Consider the following 17,307-nt stretch of genomic DNA (forward strand, 5'->3'; position numbering starts at 1 on the left):
TCCGCCTCTGAGCCCCTCCTTCCCATAATGGATGACCGGATTGAGACTCCAGCGCCATCTAGTGGCTGCCTGTATTTTCAACACGCAAAAAGTAAGATGAAATGACCTTGGTGAAAAATAGAGTCTCTGAGGAGGCTGAGCCTCCTGCGATCTAGTTTGAGGTCATTCTGCTGGTAAGCAAGGTTCAGAGACTGGGCCAGGGCCAAGGTCACGTTATGCCCCTTGAGGACTCCTGCAAAGACAGCTCTGATCCACATCCATCGGACCCTGCAGGAGGATAGCCCTTCCCACTGCCTGTGGTCTCCAGGGAGAGCTGGTCACCACATTTAGCTCCTGGGCTGGGCAAGAGCCTGTTCTGAGTCACCTCACGGGGGCCCAGAAGAAACCCAGCCTTGTCCACACCCTGCCCCTGCCTAGCAGAGGAACAAGGAGCTCTTATCTCACCCGCCCAGCTAAAATGCTTCCTGGAGGTGATGGACACCACTCGGGTAAACCTCATACGCTAAGTTCAGATGCTTGGTGCTTCTGAGACCTCTAACCCTCAGCACAGAGAGGCAGAGGTTGGGGCAACACCACAGGTATAGGAAGGCCTTGTTTTCCTGATCCTTGAAAACCCAGCCTTCTTTTAGCCACTGACAGAGGAGCCTAAAGATGCTGGGTACTGCATCCTGTAACCATGGCAACTTCACATGCTGACATCTTGGAGCCCTCCCCCAGCTTGTCTTACCCTTGCAAAGGCCAGGAGTCCCATCTCTTACTCCTAGTTTAACTTTTCCCACTGGGTGGCCGAAGAGTCAGAAGATAGGACTTCTGCTGCCGCTGCTCCAACTGACTTCTCATTACAGTCCAACGCAGGGGCTCTCTCCTCCGGCAACACACACACACACAGATGCACAGAACACACCTCTGGGGACTCACTCACTTACTCACTGTGGATAAGTCAGGACCAACCCAACTTATCTCGGGGTGGAGGGGGTCCTGAGCCCTTTCCATGGGGCTGACACAGGAAGCACTGTCACCACTTTGCCAAATCCCCAAGCTTATTCAGGGAGTTCAGTCAGTCCCTTTCCTGGGCGACATTCATGTTGCTAAGCCTGAGAGTGGCTCCGAGTGGGGAAAAGCTTCTTGCCTCAGCCCTGAAGTCCTAGTCTCCAGCCCCTTTCCCCTAGGGAGTAATACAGGGGCATCTGAACCCCGATCAAGCGTTCATCGTCTCCTGTCACCCCCTGCCCCTGGCCTCGGGCCTGCTCAGCCCCTGATGGAGAAGAAGTCTGTTCCTACCTGGCTTCCCACCTCCCCACCATCAGTGATCCAGAGCTGGAGGAGGTGCCCCGTGTCGACCCCACAGGTAGGAGTCAGGTGTTCCTGGAAAATTTCCCTCTGATGAATGGTCTTGGCTCCACTGAGCCCAAAGCTAGGGTAATGGAGGCCGAGCCCAGAGAGGACTGGGCAGGGCTCCATGCAAGCCTGGATGGCTGGGGACCATCACAGCGTCCTCTGCCCCTTCCCTGACCTGGCCCAGGTGAGGACTGCAGGTTTAGGCAGAAGAGGAGTCTTTGTGAGCATCAGATGCCACACCCATTACATGACCTCATGGGTCCTGCTGGTCCCAGTCACCTGCAGCTGGTGGGTCACCAGGACAACAGTCTTCCCCCTGAGCGCCTTCTTAATGCACTCCTCAAAGACGTGCTTCCCCACGTGGGCATCCACGGCCGACAGCGGGTCGTCCAGCAGGTAGATCTCATGATTCGAGTAGATGGCGCGGGCCAGGCTGATCCTCTGCCTCTGCCCCCCAGAGAGGTTGAGGCCCCGCTCCCCGATCTGTGGACAAGGGCAATGCTACGGTCCGTCATCAGGCCCCATCTCCCACCCCGCAGTGCTTGGGGACCAGGAGCTTCCTGGAGACTCTTCAGCAGACGGCTCACCACCATGATCCATTCCTCCACCCCCTTCCAGGAACGCCCTGGCCACACCAGGTACCCTGGGCAGTGGGAGGCTCCACTTCTGCAGGAAGCCTGGTGGGCAGTGGCGACTAGGGAAATGCTCCTTCCAGTGTTGAGTGAGGGGTACCTGGCTCACAATACCACCACCCCAGTGCAACCCCATAGGGAGGGCTTCATCTTGACCGGTAACACCAGAGGGCATTGTTGAGTAGGAATCTCTCATTGTGGAGCAGGAAAGCCAGTGGACAAGTGAACAGGGGGGAGAAGTGGCTGGGAGCAGAGGGTCAAGGAGGGGGTGTCTCTATTTGTCCACATGTGGATCAACTTTTCACTCCCACTAAGCAACTCTAAGCTCTATGAAGAAAAGAGACATGTTTGCTTTGTTCACCATCACATTCCTAAGGCCTGGCACCATGCCTGGACCAGAACAGGTGCTCAGCAAACATTTGTTGAAAAGGTGAAAAGCCTAGGTTGCCTGCTTGAGGTGATTCTATCCAACTGACCCCAACGTGAGCCTCCAGGACTTCAGCCAGGCGTTGACTGAGCACTAGGGCAGGACACATGAAGTCAGACAAGGAAAGTCCCCTCTCTACCAGGAGCTCACATCTTAGCAGGGGTGGGTAGTTTTAGTTTTACGCATAGTGATGGCACAAAGGAGATTTTAACAAGTGCCGACTGAGAAGCATAAACTAAGTACTTTGGGGCATATTACTTTAGACTCTGGGACTCAGGAAAGTCTTCCTCAAGGGGATGGATTTGGAGTGGGATCTCGAATGGTGGTAATTGGCAGAAGCAGAGGTCTAGACCCTGGAAAGCGAGGGCAGAGCTAGGTAAGCACGCAGGGGTGGGTGAACGCAGACACTGGCAGTGGCTAGGGCTTCAGCGGTTGTGGTGGCCATTCCCTTAATGCAGGCACATTGCGACACCAGCAGAGAATGACGGTGTGCTCTGAACTGGGCTTTCATCAGGATGCCTTCCTTCTCTGGGCTCCTGGCAGATTGGGAAGACTGAAGAGGGCCCACTGGGATGGGGAGACAGAAGGTGGCCTGGGGGCTCCCCTCAGCCACCTGAGTTGGCAGGCTCAGCCCCCGCCCTTTAAATGAACACCCTTCAGGGGAGATATTTGGAGATGACTCTTACACTCCTGGGCGGATAGGGCCAGCAAAGCACGAAGGGGCCCGTGAGCATCAGCCACAGTGCTGTACCCCCAACCTCTGTCTTTGGAGGACAAGCCAGCCTGGGAGGTGGGGAAGCAGCTTTTGCCCAAAACCATCCCTGAGATGGCAGACAAACTGGAAGCGACCCCAGGAGTGACCAGGCGGCGCCCAACCCAGGCGGAGCTGGTGTCACATCCATTGTGATATCTCCCAGGAAAGGACCCAGGTGGAGAATACAGGATGGTAGAGCCTGACTTTCCCCACAGTTCCTGGGACCCTTCGGTCTTCTGGGGCACCTGGATATGATGGAGCCAGAGCCTGCGGAGCTTCAGCCCAGTGGACCTGGCGTTTGGGCGGCTGTGTACTGCTATGGGGCTGAGCTCTGGGTTCTACTCACCTCGGTCAGGTCTCCATAAGGAAGGCTGCTCAGGTCCTCCTGGAGGGCACAGACGCGAACTGCGTGCTGATACCTGTGGGAGGAAAGCTTGAGGTCAGCACAGTTAGAAAGACCCCACGTCCATGCAGCCCAGGGTGGTTCAAAAGGCACACTGGTGTCATGGGCAGGCAAGGAGATGGCTGGTTGTTTGATCTTTGATGTCCAAGGGCAACTCCCTCTTACTTCTTCCCACCTATCTGATGCAGAGTTGACTTGGGAGGGTCCCTCCCCTTACAGGCTTCCCAACATTTGAGAAAGATGAAATCAGTGCACGCAAGACCTCTGAAGAGAAAATTACTCATGGGGGTCAGAGCAGGGAGTCACCAGTGAAGGCTGAGGTCGCTGGAGGAGATGTCCCAGAGGATGCAAGACCACTGATGGACAAGAAGATGCGTGTGGGTGGCACCAGCAGAGAGTGAGCAGGCAGATCACAGGTCTGCACCAGGTTCTGGAAGCACTTGATGCCCTGAGCATTGAGCCCATGTGTCAGCTTCAGGGCTGCTATGCCTGGTGGCTGAGACCATTAGCTTTGGAATCAGAACAACCTGGGTTTGAATCCAGCTGGGTAACCTTGAACAAATGACTATACCTCCCTGATCCTCACTCTCCACCCTGTACATTAGGTTAATAACTCATTGGGTTGGGAGAAGTGGGAACGCTGTCTGATGCTCAAATTCTCCATCAGCAGTAGTTACAACTAATGTTATCACCTTGGCCAATCTTTGACTATGAGACTCAGGCTGCTCGGGACATCTTCATCTTGCCACCTCCACTCCCATCTTAAACTTCCTCCCACCCTCCTGCTTCCCTTGGTCCTGAGAGTCTCAATATCCATCCCAAGAGCAAAACCTGTGCTAGAGATGCCACACACAAAAGGGTGCTCAGTCCATCCTTCAAGGCCCAATTCAAGTGCCACTCTCTCTTCCCTCTTGTGGCCTCTGCTGCCTCTGAACAGTCCGGCACAGTCTCCTGCCCTTGGCATATTCCTTCTTGGCCCATTGTCATCTCTGTGCATCTCCTACCATGCATTCCAGACTTGAGCACTTGAAGGCCAAAAATACATCTGAGCCACCCTGGTGGCCCCCATGGTCATACACAGTCCTGTGTCTTGCAGGTATTTGGTAAATACTTGCATTCTGATGCCCTAAGAGATACAGACAAGAATCCCTTCCTTTAGTCTGCCTCTGCAGAGAGAAGCCGTTCCAGACAGGGCTGGGAGGAGGCAGGTCAGCTCTCCTCTCTGGGCCTTAGTCTCTTCTTCTGTAAAATGGGGATATGATGCCAGAGTCCCCCTAAATGGTTGGTTATGGGACTCTAATAAGAGAATGTACATGGCAACAGATCAAACTTGGCAAAGAACCTTAAGAATGTGTTTCCAGAGCTTAAATATAATGGCCTTATATGTGGATTCAAAAATTATGAATTTTGTTTTCATTCCTTTCATGTTGAGGACATCAACAGCAACATATCCCGACAGCTCTGGTGTCAGTTCATAGTTTCAGGGTTGATTAATTGCATACCTGCTGCACACAGTTTCAAGGAAAGTTCCTGTTACTTGGCCTAAAGCAAAATTGTCAGATTCCTCTTGCTGCAGTCAGACACCATATGCACTGTTACAGAAAACCTCAGAACATATGCTACTCTGCATTGGGAAGGAGTGCTGATTCCATTCATTTCTGGGAGTGTGATCTCAGGTCTGCAGAAGGCACCTCTCCTGAACTCTGGGATCAGGAAGAGAAAAACCAACACCTTTCCATGTATGATGAATGTTTAATCAGAACTCATTAAAGAAACCCACTTAGCAATCATTACCAATGACATCAGCCTCTGTAGCAGAGTGTACCAAACACAGAAGTACTTCACACTTTTAAAATTAATATTACCTTTGGTGATCATACTTTTCTCCAAATAGTATGTTTTCTCTCACATTTCCATGAAAGATCCATGCTTGCTGGGAAACATAGGCCAGAGTCCCATTGACGGCCACGATCCCTTGTTGTAACTGCATCTGAAGCAACAACACCAGAGAACCCTCAGGAGCCAGGCCTCACTGTCTTCTCCTCCGGGCCCTGTTGCACTTCTGTGTGTGTGCATGAGTGTATGCTAAGTCGTTTCAGTCATGTCCGAGTCTTTGCAACCCTATGGACTGTAACCCACCAGGCTCCTCTGTCCATGGGATTCTCCAGGCCAGAATACTGGAATGGGTCACCATGCCCATCTCAATCCCTGGGTAGGATCTTCCCTACCCAGGGATCGAACCCACATCTCCTGTGGCTCCTGCGTTACAAGTGGATTCTTTACCACTGGGCCACCAGGGAAGCCCCGTTGGACCTTTGCCACATGCTTATACCATGAGCACAAATTCTGAAGGCATGGAGGGTGACATGATGTCTCGCTACACACAAAGCCCAGCTTTGCTGATCAAGGCACTCAAACACATTTGAGAGGCCAGGTGGAAATGTTCCAGAAGGGGCAGAGGTAGCCCTGCATGCTGGAGAACACAGGCTGTGGGGCTGCTGTGGACACCATGCACCTGTCACGCGGCAGCTGGATTCTGTTTTCTCTGGGACGTTCCAAAGGAGCAGGCCAAGAGTAGAAGTTAGAAGGAGGTAAATTTCACTCCCAATACACCTCAAAACTCCCCAAAGAGGGATCAGGGTGAGGTCATGAGTCCCCCATCACTGGAGGTATCTGAGTAGAGGCTGGCTCATCTCTTACAGGATTTCGTGGAAAGGATTCCAGGTGGAGAATTAGGTTGGGTCACCTGTCATGCACCTGCCGACTCCAGGGTTGTCACAGACACATGCCAAATCCCAGAGCACAAGGGGCTGAGCAGCTCACCTGCCTCAGTCCCCACCTCTGCCTTCAAGCAGGGAAGGAGCTGTCACTCTTCCTACAAACGAGCCAGCTGAGGCCAGCAGAAGTCACCCCGTTTGGAGAGGCTCTTTTGAGCCTGGCATTCCCCTGTCTCCACTGCAGGCAAAGGCAGTCACAGGTCTCAAGCTCTTTTGGAGCGCAGAGTGAGGGGGAAGGGGACTTAATATTTTTCCCTGAATGTTTCTCTTTCACTTGGGAAGTCTTGGTAACTGTGAACGGTTCATTGACTGTGGATACAGTGGACGGCTTGGCCATCTCCCTGGGGTCACGCAGCTAGAAATGGCAGGCAAGGGACAAGAGCCCCCCATTCCTACCACGAGGTGTGCTTTGGTTCGTGCATTCATTCAGCCCCTCCTCCAAGGACCAGCACCTCCTCTGGGCAGAAGCGGGGGAAATGGAGGTGGATCTAAAGTTCCCGTGATTTGCAGGTTCTCAGGTGCTTCCCTGCCAAGCCACCTGGCTGGCCTTTCTAATCGGCACAAGCCAAGCATGTCATGAGAAAACCGTGGGTTTAATGACCCGTCTCTCCCTTTGACCAAGATGGAGCTCCAGGCAAGAAAGCTCTCACTGCTTAACTCAGTGGGCAAAGCAGAGAGAGTGTGGAAGGTCCGGCCCCTCAGGCCTGGAGCTGCCAAACGCATGGACTGCCTGGGACTCACTGTTCACTCTGAGGACAGCATCCCGTGCGGCTGAGGCCAGGACCCTGGACAAGGCGGGCAGGGAACCACTGCACCGTCACCGCGCTGCGCACGCAGCTCACCTGTCCTAGCAGAGCTGCGATAAGGGAGCTCTTCCCACTCCCGACATTCCCGCAGATGCCCAAGATCTTCCCCTATCAGAAAAACAGAAAAAAGACCGTCAGTCTCCCAGCTCTTAGAGGGTCATCCGCAAATTGTGCTGGCCAGGCCAGGCAGGGGCCAATGGGTCACTGCTGGCCCTGTGAGGTGACAGCCGCAGCTTCACACCCCAACCCTGATACACAGCCTGGGAGGATGCTGGAACCTCAGCCCTAATTGGGTGCCTCCCCTGCACAGCCCAGCAGAGTGCCCAGAGGACTTCTAGAAATCACGTATAAGTACTGATGCAAAACAGCCTGTGCTGGTCTGGGACACACAGGCCCTGAATATGAGAGTTGTCCTGTGCCCAGACTCCAGGAAAGCAAATTCAATGGACGCTAAAGGCTGCACAGCCCAGAGCGACGGGGCAGCCTTGAAGTGCAGAGGCCTGGGAGCTTTCTAAAAGTCCTCTTAAAGCACCCTCCCACCATAACATCTCAGTCTGAAATTACTGAGCAGTTATGTTGTTCCAGCATGTTGGGTTCATGGATTTTTCTATGGCTGCAGATATATTAATTCAACTAGTAAATCATTGTTAAAGCCTGCTTTGTGCCAGGTGCTGTTCTGAATCCCAGCAACAGCACAGTACAGCAAAGAACACAACAGTCCAGTCTGGGTCTACCCTAATGGAGCTTATGCTTTAGCTGGGCAGACAGTAAATAAGATAATTAAATAAAATATGAAGTGTGACAGATGCATGCTGTGGAAACAAATAAAGCAGGCAGGAAATGGGGGTGGAGGCCTTACCGGGAAGGTGGACATCTTAGCTTGAGTTCTCCCAGAAAGAGGACCCAAAGCAAGGAGTTGAGTGACGGAAGCTTGATGGGGAGGTGCAGGAAACACCGACTGGGAGGAGGAGGATGGTACAGGAGAAGGAGGGTGACCCATCAAGGGTGTGCTGTTGGGTCAGCTCCCACAGGAGGCAAATGAAGCTCAGTGCTGCTGGGAAACTCAAGGAATCGCAGAAACTGAATCTTTCTCCTCCCAGTGGTTGAAGGAATCGGGATAAATATCCCACAGCCAGTGTCTGAGAGCTGCTCCCTCGACTGTTGATGTCTTGGCTCATTGAGCGTGGTGGAGAGGGCACCAGGCACACAAATGCTGATCTGGCCACTGGAAGGTGGCCAGGACACACGGATGGGTCAGTGGTAGTACCTGCTACTGGTGATGTCTGAGTAAGACCCAGGGGAGGTGAGGGGGTGAGCTGTGTAGCAATCAGCAGGGAGCCACCACTGGCAGAGGAGGAGTCCATGTGGAGACTCTGAGGTTGGCACAGACCCACTCGAGTTCAAGCAGCTATTGCAATGCTGTGGTTGCAACATCTGGAACATTCTCATTAAGACCTGCTCCCAGGGCTTCCCTGGTGGCTCAATGGTAAAGAATCTGCCTGCCAATGCAGGAGACACGGGTTCGACCCCTGATCTGGGAAGATCCCACATGCACAACAAAGCCCATGTGCCACAACTGTTGAGCTTGCGCTCGAGAGCCCAGGAACCGCAAGTACTGAGACACCATGCTGCAGCGACCAAAGCCTGCACAGCCCAACCCATGCTCTGCAACAAGACAAGCCACTGCAGTGAGAAGCCTTCACACACCAACGAAGAGTGGCCCCTGCTCTCCTGAACTAGAGAAAAGCCTGCACAGCATCAAAGACCCAGCACAGCCATAAAAATGAATAAATAAAAATTAAAAAAAAAAAAAAGACCTGCAGCAATCCCTCGGAGCAAAGATGCCCAGCATGGGACCAAATATGACTCCTTTTCCACCAGAGCTAGATCAGAAGGGCCTCGTGCTGGCCTGCTACCCCAGCACATGAGGTTTGCTGCCTGTCCTCACTCATCCCTTGGGTAAGTCTTCACGGAACACCAGGCACAGCAGTAGGCACTAGCGATAAAACAGTGATCAGGGCAGATGTTTTGTAGTCATCGGAGCTGCACATAAATAAAACTGATCATTTTAATTCCACTAAAAGAACTACAAGGAAAGGGGTCATTATGGAGACTTTGAGACAAAAAAACACAAGGATGGATCCAACCAGCCTAGTCATTTGGCTTTTCATTGAGTCCTGTCTGCTACTCGCAGCCAGGTCTGAGCCTTGTTTCAGCCTAGATTTATCCTTGTTTTCAGCAAGAAATCCATGAGGCCTCACCCCTGAGTTTCTGATCATTCATTTGTTCATTCAGAAAACATTACTGGGAATCTATTCTGTGCCAGGCACTGGGCCCAGTGTGAGGTCACAGCTGTGTAGAAGATATGGGCCCTGACCTTGAAGAAGTTACAGTCTAATAGAATCTTGGAACTAAATTTGGGAAAACATGGATGTCTTGAATTTAGGACACTTAAGGGCAGCACTTAAGCTGGATATGATTATTGGAGGAAAAAGGCAACAACCATAGCTCATGTCCACAGGGACTTAGCATTTGTGTGAGGTCTTTCTGTCCTCACACCCACCTTGGAAAGTCAGTACTATTGTTAAAATACCCATGGAGCAGGTAAAGAAGCTGACTTCAAGAGGTTAGAGAGTATATTCAGGTACACAGCTGACCAGTGGCAGGGACCGGAGCCCAGGTCCACTAGGCTGGAGAGGAAGAGCCCGAACCCCCAGGACAGTGTGCTGCCGCTTTGACTTCACCTTACTTCACAAAACATTGACCATGTTGTTGATGACAAGTCAGGAGCAACCAGTGTACTGAAAAGGAGGAAAGCAAGTGCAGAGATCAGAGGCAGCTTCTTTACAACCCAAGAGCAGTTCACTGAGGCCTCTTGGGAGCAACTCTGAAGGCATGGTTGAAGTAATCTGGGTGCTGCACGTCATAGGCGGGGTAAAGCGATGAGCAAGCAAGTGCACACAGCAGGACTTAACTGAGAACCAAGCTCGACTGCACTCAGCCAACCAAATAGCATTTCCAGTGAATGCGTGCAGACAGCCTTGTTAACTACAAGAAGTACCACTCTACACCAGCTATTGAGCTTAGCGTCACATAATACATAAGAACCTCTCCCTCTATAGTGCTCACATGGGGAAAAGGTGAGTCAACAAGATGGGAGATTAAAATATTAGGCACAAGATTAATGCTGAGCCCTTTGCAACAAAATCAACACTGCCATCCAGGGAGCACGGCTGCTGAGTTCCCAGGGCAAGAAAACCACACGCAGGAGAAGGTCAGACATTCCCCAAATGCAGAGCTTCTCTAAACACTCTACCCCACCCGCAATCCCGAGGGGGGCAGGCAGCAGACTCTGGCTGGCTTCTGTTGCTGGGCCGCTTATTGCTCTCATTTCATTTTTTCACAAGAGCAGCGTCTCATAATGGTTAAGTGCAGACTGTGGGGCCAGGCGCCCAGGGTGTGAAGCCCTCTTCTGTCACTTTCGAGCTGCGTGGGTTGAACAAGGTATTTAACCTGCTGTGCCTCTGGTTCCTCAGTCATCAAGTGGGGTGGCTATAGACCCATCTCATAGGGCCACTGGGGTGGTTAAATGAGTTCATTTAGTACCTGGTAAATAGAAATTGCTCGTAATTGTCAGCTATTACAATCTATCATAGTACTCCAATGTGAAATTAACAACAAATCCAAAAAGATTTATGAAGGCTAGTCAGTTTGAGTCTAGCCACCTGAAATGGAGTGTCCGTTCAACCCTGGAACTGGTTGCCAACTCCTCTGAAATTTGAAGATCAGCACAAAGAACCACTAAGACCACGGTATTCTCTCAGCTTGGAGCGATAACTCCATGGCTGATTTACTAGCTTTAAAATTTAGGGAGAAATGGAGACATCCCACCACCACCTCCTGCTCAAACTGAACCATATTCAGGCCACACCTTTGGAACACATACCCACCTTTCTCACCACAAAGCTTATATTGTGTAGAACTGATTTGGGGCTGTCATGTCGCTCCTCCTCGTCAGGGGCTCCCTGAGCTGATGGACTCAAGTTGTACGCCTCTGGCCTCTGTTTCTTGAGAAAATGCTTTTTCTGGTTCTGCATCTTCTTTAGGCCACTTTTCCTGCTGGTTTCTTGCTCCCATGTCAGGGTGGCATTTGCTAAAAGCAAGACAGTATCTGGGTCTTCTGGTTGGGTGATGTAAGATGGGGGGCTTTTAGCTATGAGAATTTTCTAAGATTAAAGAAACAAAATTAACTTGGCAGATGTCATCCATTTGCAAGAATCATCCCAATATATCTTCTAATGACCCCAAATCACAGTCTTGGCAATTCTACCTGGGACATCCAGGAAAGGTATTCTGAAGATATTCCCCCCAGGAAAAGCTGAAACAAAAATAGTCCACTAGCTCATACTATCCAGGACAGACAACTCTTTAACCACAAGGCCTATCTGGGTCACCCACATTGGAGAATGCTGATTCCAGCTACATTTTTACCCTCACGCCCACGAGGGCCAGTTTATGCCAATCTGGGCAGTGGGCTTTATTGCTTGGCACTGATGCTTATGAAACTAAGGTCACATGTTCAGCCTCTGCTGTGTCACCTTCCTAAGTCCCCACTCAGCTCAGTTCAACAAAACACCTGCCAAGTGCTTATTCTATGCTAGATTCTGGAGTAAGCAACAGAAATGCAAGTATCAATAAAGCACTCTTCCTGTCCTTGAAGAGACTGCAGTCTCGTAAGAGACAGGAACATGCATGGGTCATTTCAGTGAAATGTAATAGGGACTGCACCCTATAACTGTCAGAGGTGGGATCCTTGATCCCCATCCTGGAGACCCATGTAACTGATGCCCGAGCTGAGTCCTTACAGTGTTGTATAGGCCGTGATGAGGGAGGGGAGGGGAGGAGAGCTTTATCTTATAGTAGAGGGCACAGCGCGAGCAAATGCAAGGAAACATGCAATAGTGTGGTTTTCAGCAAGAAGGGTTATGAAGCAAGAAATTCAGGATCACCAGGCCCAGAGCCCAAGGTAGAAAGGAAATGAGGTGGAGAGATAACTGAGGACCCGCTGATCAAGGGCTCAGCCCTGGAGGGTGAAGGACAAGGATTTCAAGCAGGTTAATATCAGTGATCAGACAAATCATTTAACAGCTCAATTAACAGTGCAGCATGGATTTGAAAAGGACAACTGTGGAAAAAGATGATTGGTTCTTAAGTCACTGTGGTACTTCAGGTGAGAGACTATGAGGCCTTAAATGAAGGTGATCCCCATGCCTAGTGGGTGATTCCCACTAGGGACAGAGTGGAGGTTGAGGAGTCAAGACATAGAGTTTTTCCTCTAGCCTAAGACAAATAATGTGATGAGATCGACTTGGGTCTTATTCAAAAAGTAATAATGATGCAATCTTCCGATTGAGTCTTACAAATGGTACCTCTTAAACTTGAAGGAATTCAGTAATCACGAGGTGAGTCAGCAAGATTCATGACTGGTTGGATATGGATGGAACGGGAGAAGAGGGATGCAGGCACCCACGTGCACGCACTCAGTCGCGTCCGACTCTTTTCGACCCCACAGACTGTAGCCCACCAGGCTGCTCTGTCCATGGGATTTCCCAAGCAAGAATACTGGAGTGGGCTGCCAGGCCCTCCTCCAGGGGATCTTCCCGACCCAGGGATTGAACCCATGTGTCTTACATCTCCTGCATTGGTAGGCAGGTTCTTTACCCCTAGCGCCACCCTAAGACATTTAAAACAACATCTACATTTCAGGCTTGAGTGAATAAGATCTTTCCATCAATTCACAGACATCTGAACATGTTGCTCTCTTGACTGAAATTCTCTCCTTCTTTCCTTTTCTTGCTTCAACTTCAAAGCCACTTAATCTATCTTTCCTGCACATCACATCCTTACTGCATATAGCAGTTGCTGGGGTACCTGGTCCTATACTAGATTGGAGGCTTTTCAGAGTAAAAACCCTCTTCTTTGTATTTGCATTTTCCACAATGCTGTGTATATGGAAGCACACAGGAAATCTTTTTTTAAAATCAGAGTATAATTGATTTACAATATTATATTAGTCTCACATGTACAATATAGAGATTGCAAATTTTTATAGATTATATGCCATTTAAATTTATTATAAAATATTGGCTATATTCCCTGTTCCCTGTGCTGTATAATATACCTTTGTACCTTATCTATTTTATACACAGTAGTTTGTAGCTCTTAATTCCCTTACCCCTACCTTGCCCCTTCCCCCTTCCATCTTCCCACTGATGACCACTAATTTTTTCTCTGTATCTGTGAATCTGTTTCTTTTTTGTTATAGTCAGGGTTTTATGTGGTTTTCTTTAGATTCCACATATAAGTGATATTGTTCAGTATTTGTATTTCTTTGACTTATTTCACTTAGCATAATGCCCTCCAAATCCATCCATGTTGATGCAAATGTCAAAATTCCATTCTTTTTATGGCTGAGTGGTATTCCACTGTATATATGTACCACAATCTTATTTATTCATTCATCTATAAAGGGACACTTAGGTTCCTTCCATATCTTGGCTTTTATAAACAACACTGCTATGAACAGTGGGGTACACGTGCATGTATCTTTTCAAATTAATGTTTTTGTTTTCTTCACATATTTACTCCAGACTTCCTGGTCATATGGCAGTTCTGTTTTTAATTTTTTGAGAAAAAAAACTTCCTCTCTTCTTTTGTTCTCTTCCTTTGTGATTTGACAACTATCTTCAGTGTTATGTTTGGGTTCCTTTCTCTTGTGTGTGTATCTCTTATAGATGTTTGATTTGTGATTACTATGAGGTTTATATCTAGCAATCTATATATGAACACATGATTATTTTAATCATTTCATTTCAAATGCATTTTAAGAACCCTGTGTTTTTATTCTCCTCCCCTCATGAGTGCTGTTTTGTGTATTTTACATCTTTTTGTTTTGTTATCCCTTAACTGTTTATTGTGGATTTAGATTAGTTTAATACTTTTGTCTTTCAACCTTCCTCCTAACTTTGTACCTTGTTGACTTACTACCTTTACTGTATATTTGCCTTTATTGATGAGCTTGTTTTGTTTGTAATTTTCATGTTTCTAGTTGTAGCCTTTTCTTTCCAGCTTAGAAAAGTCCCTTTAACATTTCTTATAAAACGTTTTATGGTTCTGAACTCTTTTCGTTTTGCTTATCTGTAAAGCTTTTGATCTCTCCAACAAATCTGAATGAGAACCTTGCTGTGTAGATTATTCTTGGTTGTAGACTTTTCCCTTTCATCGCTTTAAATATACTGTGCCACTCCCTTCTGGCCTGCAGAGTTTCTGTGGAAGTCAGCTGTTAGCCTTATGGGAGTTCCCTTGTATATAACTTGTTGCTTTCCCCTTGCTGCTTTTAATGTGCATGCTGAGTCCCTCAGTTGTGTCTGACTCATTGTGACCCTGTGGACTGTAGTCCGCCAGGCTCCTCTCTCCATGTAAATTCTCCAAGCAAGAATACTAAAGTTGGTTGCCATTTCCTACTCCAGAGGATCTTCCCAACCCAGGGACTGAATCTGCATCTCTTGCATATCCTGCATTGGCAAGTGAATTCTCTACCACTGCTCCACTTCGGAAGTCCCTGCTGCCTTTTACCACTTTAACTGCAAAGTGTCTTGGTGCGGTCCTCTTTTGGTTTATCCTGTTTGGCACTCATAAATCTTTGGTGAATGGGTAAGTTAAAAAAAAACAGAGTGGCTAAATGGGTGTATAAATATGGTGCCCCCAGGCTATCATCACTCTGTCACCATCATAGGACAAACTAGATAGGCAAGGGGGGATGGCTCAGTGCAGACTGAACTCCACTCCTGGAACAACTCAAGATTTATAGCTTGGAAAAAGAGTAGAGGGTCAGGAACATCATCTCCCTGAGCGGAGACTCCATCTTACTTTTACTAAAAGAACAGGTCACCTATAATATTCTGCCTCTATCCTGCTTGATGCATATTTATGTATCCAATACTGAATGGAGGGTCTTCTCCCAGTATCCACCAAACCAATGACCCAGCCTTCCAAAGGGTTGACACATGCATGCATGCTAAGTTGCTCCAGTCATGTCCGACTCTTTGAGACCCCCTGGACTGTAGCCCACCAGAGTCCTCTGTCCATGGGATTCTCCAGGCAAGAATACTGGAGTAGGTTGCCATGTCCTCCTCCAGGGACTCTTCCTGACCCAAGGATCGAACCAGCCTCTCCTGTCTCTCCTGCATTGGCAGGCGGGTTCTTTACCACTAGCGCCACCTGGGAAGCCCCAGCCTCCCCTTCCCTGAGAATTTTCCCACCCAAAAATGAGATCTCTCTTCCCTACTCACCCAGTGTTAGTTATACCTTCATTCTCCTTAGAGAGACATTGGCTTCAGCCGCTGCTTTGACCGAGAAAGGTAAGATTGCAATTGAAAACTTCATTACGTTAAACATGGCAATCACACTAAATGCCTGAAGAACAAAAGAGAGGTATAGAGTTTAAGATGGGATGTTGCCTTGCCTTTGAACCATTAAGTCCATGGGGATTAAACTTGCTGGAATGAGAAACAGTAGCACAGTTGGGATTCTCAGAGGAACAATTTTCTCATTTCATGGCTCAGAAATCATGGGTTGGCAAATTAAAGATATCAACATCTTAATCTATTTTGGTTTTGGATTTTCATCAACATGGTGGGAAACTTATCCCCTTATCTCTGTCAGTCCAGAGGATAAAGTCCGAGAAGGGCCTCTAATTGAGTGCATTTGGAAAGCCCCATCCATCCCACATGCTTATTTGGCCTAGACAATTCACTGAAACCTTATGCAGATTTTCCTAAATCGTCCCCTTCTCTCAGAGACATCTGACCCTTCAGAGATAGAGCATCCTTTTATACACCACACAGGCCAGTGTTGAAGGTGGAAGCTCCCTGCAATGATGTGCTTGGCCTAGGCTGGTTGCTCGTTCTCCTGCCCTCAGGGGCTGGCCTCCATGTTCTACCTCCACACACTCATAAGGGACTGATTTGAGGGCCTTTGTTCCACCGCCATTTCCAAAAAAATCCTCCTCTTCACTAGGGCCTTCCCCACTGAGCCCTGCCTAGTGGGTGGCTAATATCATACGGCTTTAGTGAAGACAAGTTTCCTTGCTCTGTGAGTGCCCCAGGGGGGACATGATCTCATCTCTCAGATTTCATCTTCTCATCTGCCCGACTTGTAATTAGCAGCCTCTCCCTAACCACCCATCTAAGAAATTAAAAACACAACTTCCTTCAACAAATCTGGAGTAATCCTTCCTGCTGCTGAATGGGCCCTGTGGACAGGGCTCCCAGGTGTCAACTAATCCCACGTAGTTCATTAAGAGCATGATGAAGGATGCTCCCTTCATCACGAGCGAGTTCAGTCGCTTCAGTCATGTCGGACGTTTTGCGACCCCATGAACTATAGCCCACCAGGCTCCTCTGTCCATGGGATTCTCCAGGCAAGAATACTGGAGTGGGTTGCCATGCCCTCCTCTGGGGGATCTTCCCGACTCAGGGATCAAACATGCATCTCCTGTGGCTCCTGCCTTTCAGGCAGATTCTTTACCACTGAGCCCCTGGGGAAACCTGCCCTCCGCCACCTTCATCACATCTGATCCTAAATACATCCCCAAAGAGAACTCAGCTCTTCCAGGTTCCAAAGCACCTCTTGGCTCAGGAAACCCAGAGCCCCCAGGCTGCCTGATGTGACAGCACCTCAGGGCTGACCTCCTACTGATGTGACTCTGGCAGAGAAGCAGACTGCAAGGATTATTAGTCTAAAGAAATACAAGCCTAGCATTCAGGCAAATTGCTCTGGATCTAGATTTCTTCTAAATCATTGTTTTAGAAAATACTAACTACATGCACTCAATTTGGCTTCAAATTAATTTGCTTGGTGTGTTCTGGGGGGAAAAAAAGATTTTGGCTTGGGATCATAGACAGCAGTTACAAGAACCAGGTAGCATTCATTCAGGCTCCAGTACAATCATCATTGACATTCATACCGGCTTTGGGTTTGTGGCTAGGTTCAAGCTCCCAGAGTGTGTGTGTGTGTGTGTGTGTGTGTGTGTATGTGACAGAAAACTGTGCAAAAAAGTACCTTCTAAAGAAACATGGGCAGTAATGGGACTGACAGCCTTACAATGGA

At 48.9% G+C, this 17,307-nt stretch overlaps 1 protein-coding gene across 4 annotated transcripts in view; it reads right to left on the minus strand.

Annotated features, from left to right (window-relative positions):
- ABCC12 (ATP binding cassette subfamily C member 12) overlaps positions 1 to 17,307 on the minus strand; it is a 95,314-nt gene that overhangs the window by 28,174 nt on the left and 49,833 nt on the right. For 2 of the 4 annotated variants that reach the window (XM_070770512.1, XM_070770513.1), the window contains exons 9-14: positions 15,505 to 15,612; positions 11,088 to 11,363; positions 7,174 to 7,245; positions 5,420 to 5,544; positions 3,498 to 3,570; positions 1,618 to 1,821 (exon numbers count right to left, since the gene is read on the minus strand). In XM_070770512.1, coding sequence (XP_070626613.1) covers positions 1,618 to 1,821; positions 3,498 to 3,570; positions 5,420 to 5,544; positions 7,174 to 7,245; positions 11,088 to 11,363; positions 15,505 to 15,612 — 858 coding nt within the window. The other 2 variants (XM_070770515.1, XM_070770516.1) reach the window with 2 other exon arrangements.

This window comes from Bos indicus, chromosome 18 (assembly GCF_029378745.1).
Source record: "Bos indicus isolate NIAB-ARS_2022 breed Sahiwal x Tharparkar chromosome 18, NIAB-ARS_B.indTharparkar_mat_pri_1.0, whole genome shotgun sequence".
Lineage (NCBI taxonomy): Eukaryota > Metazoa > Chordata > Mammalia > Artiodactyla > Bovidae > Bos > Bos indicus.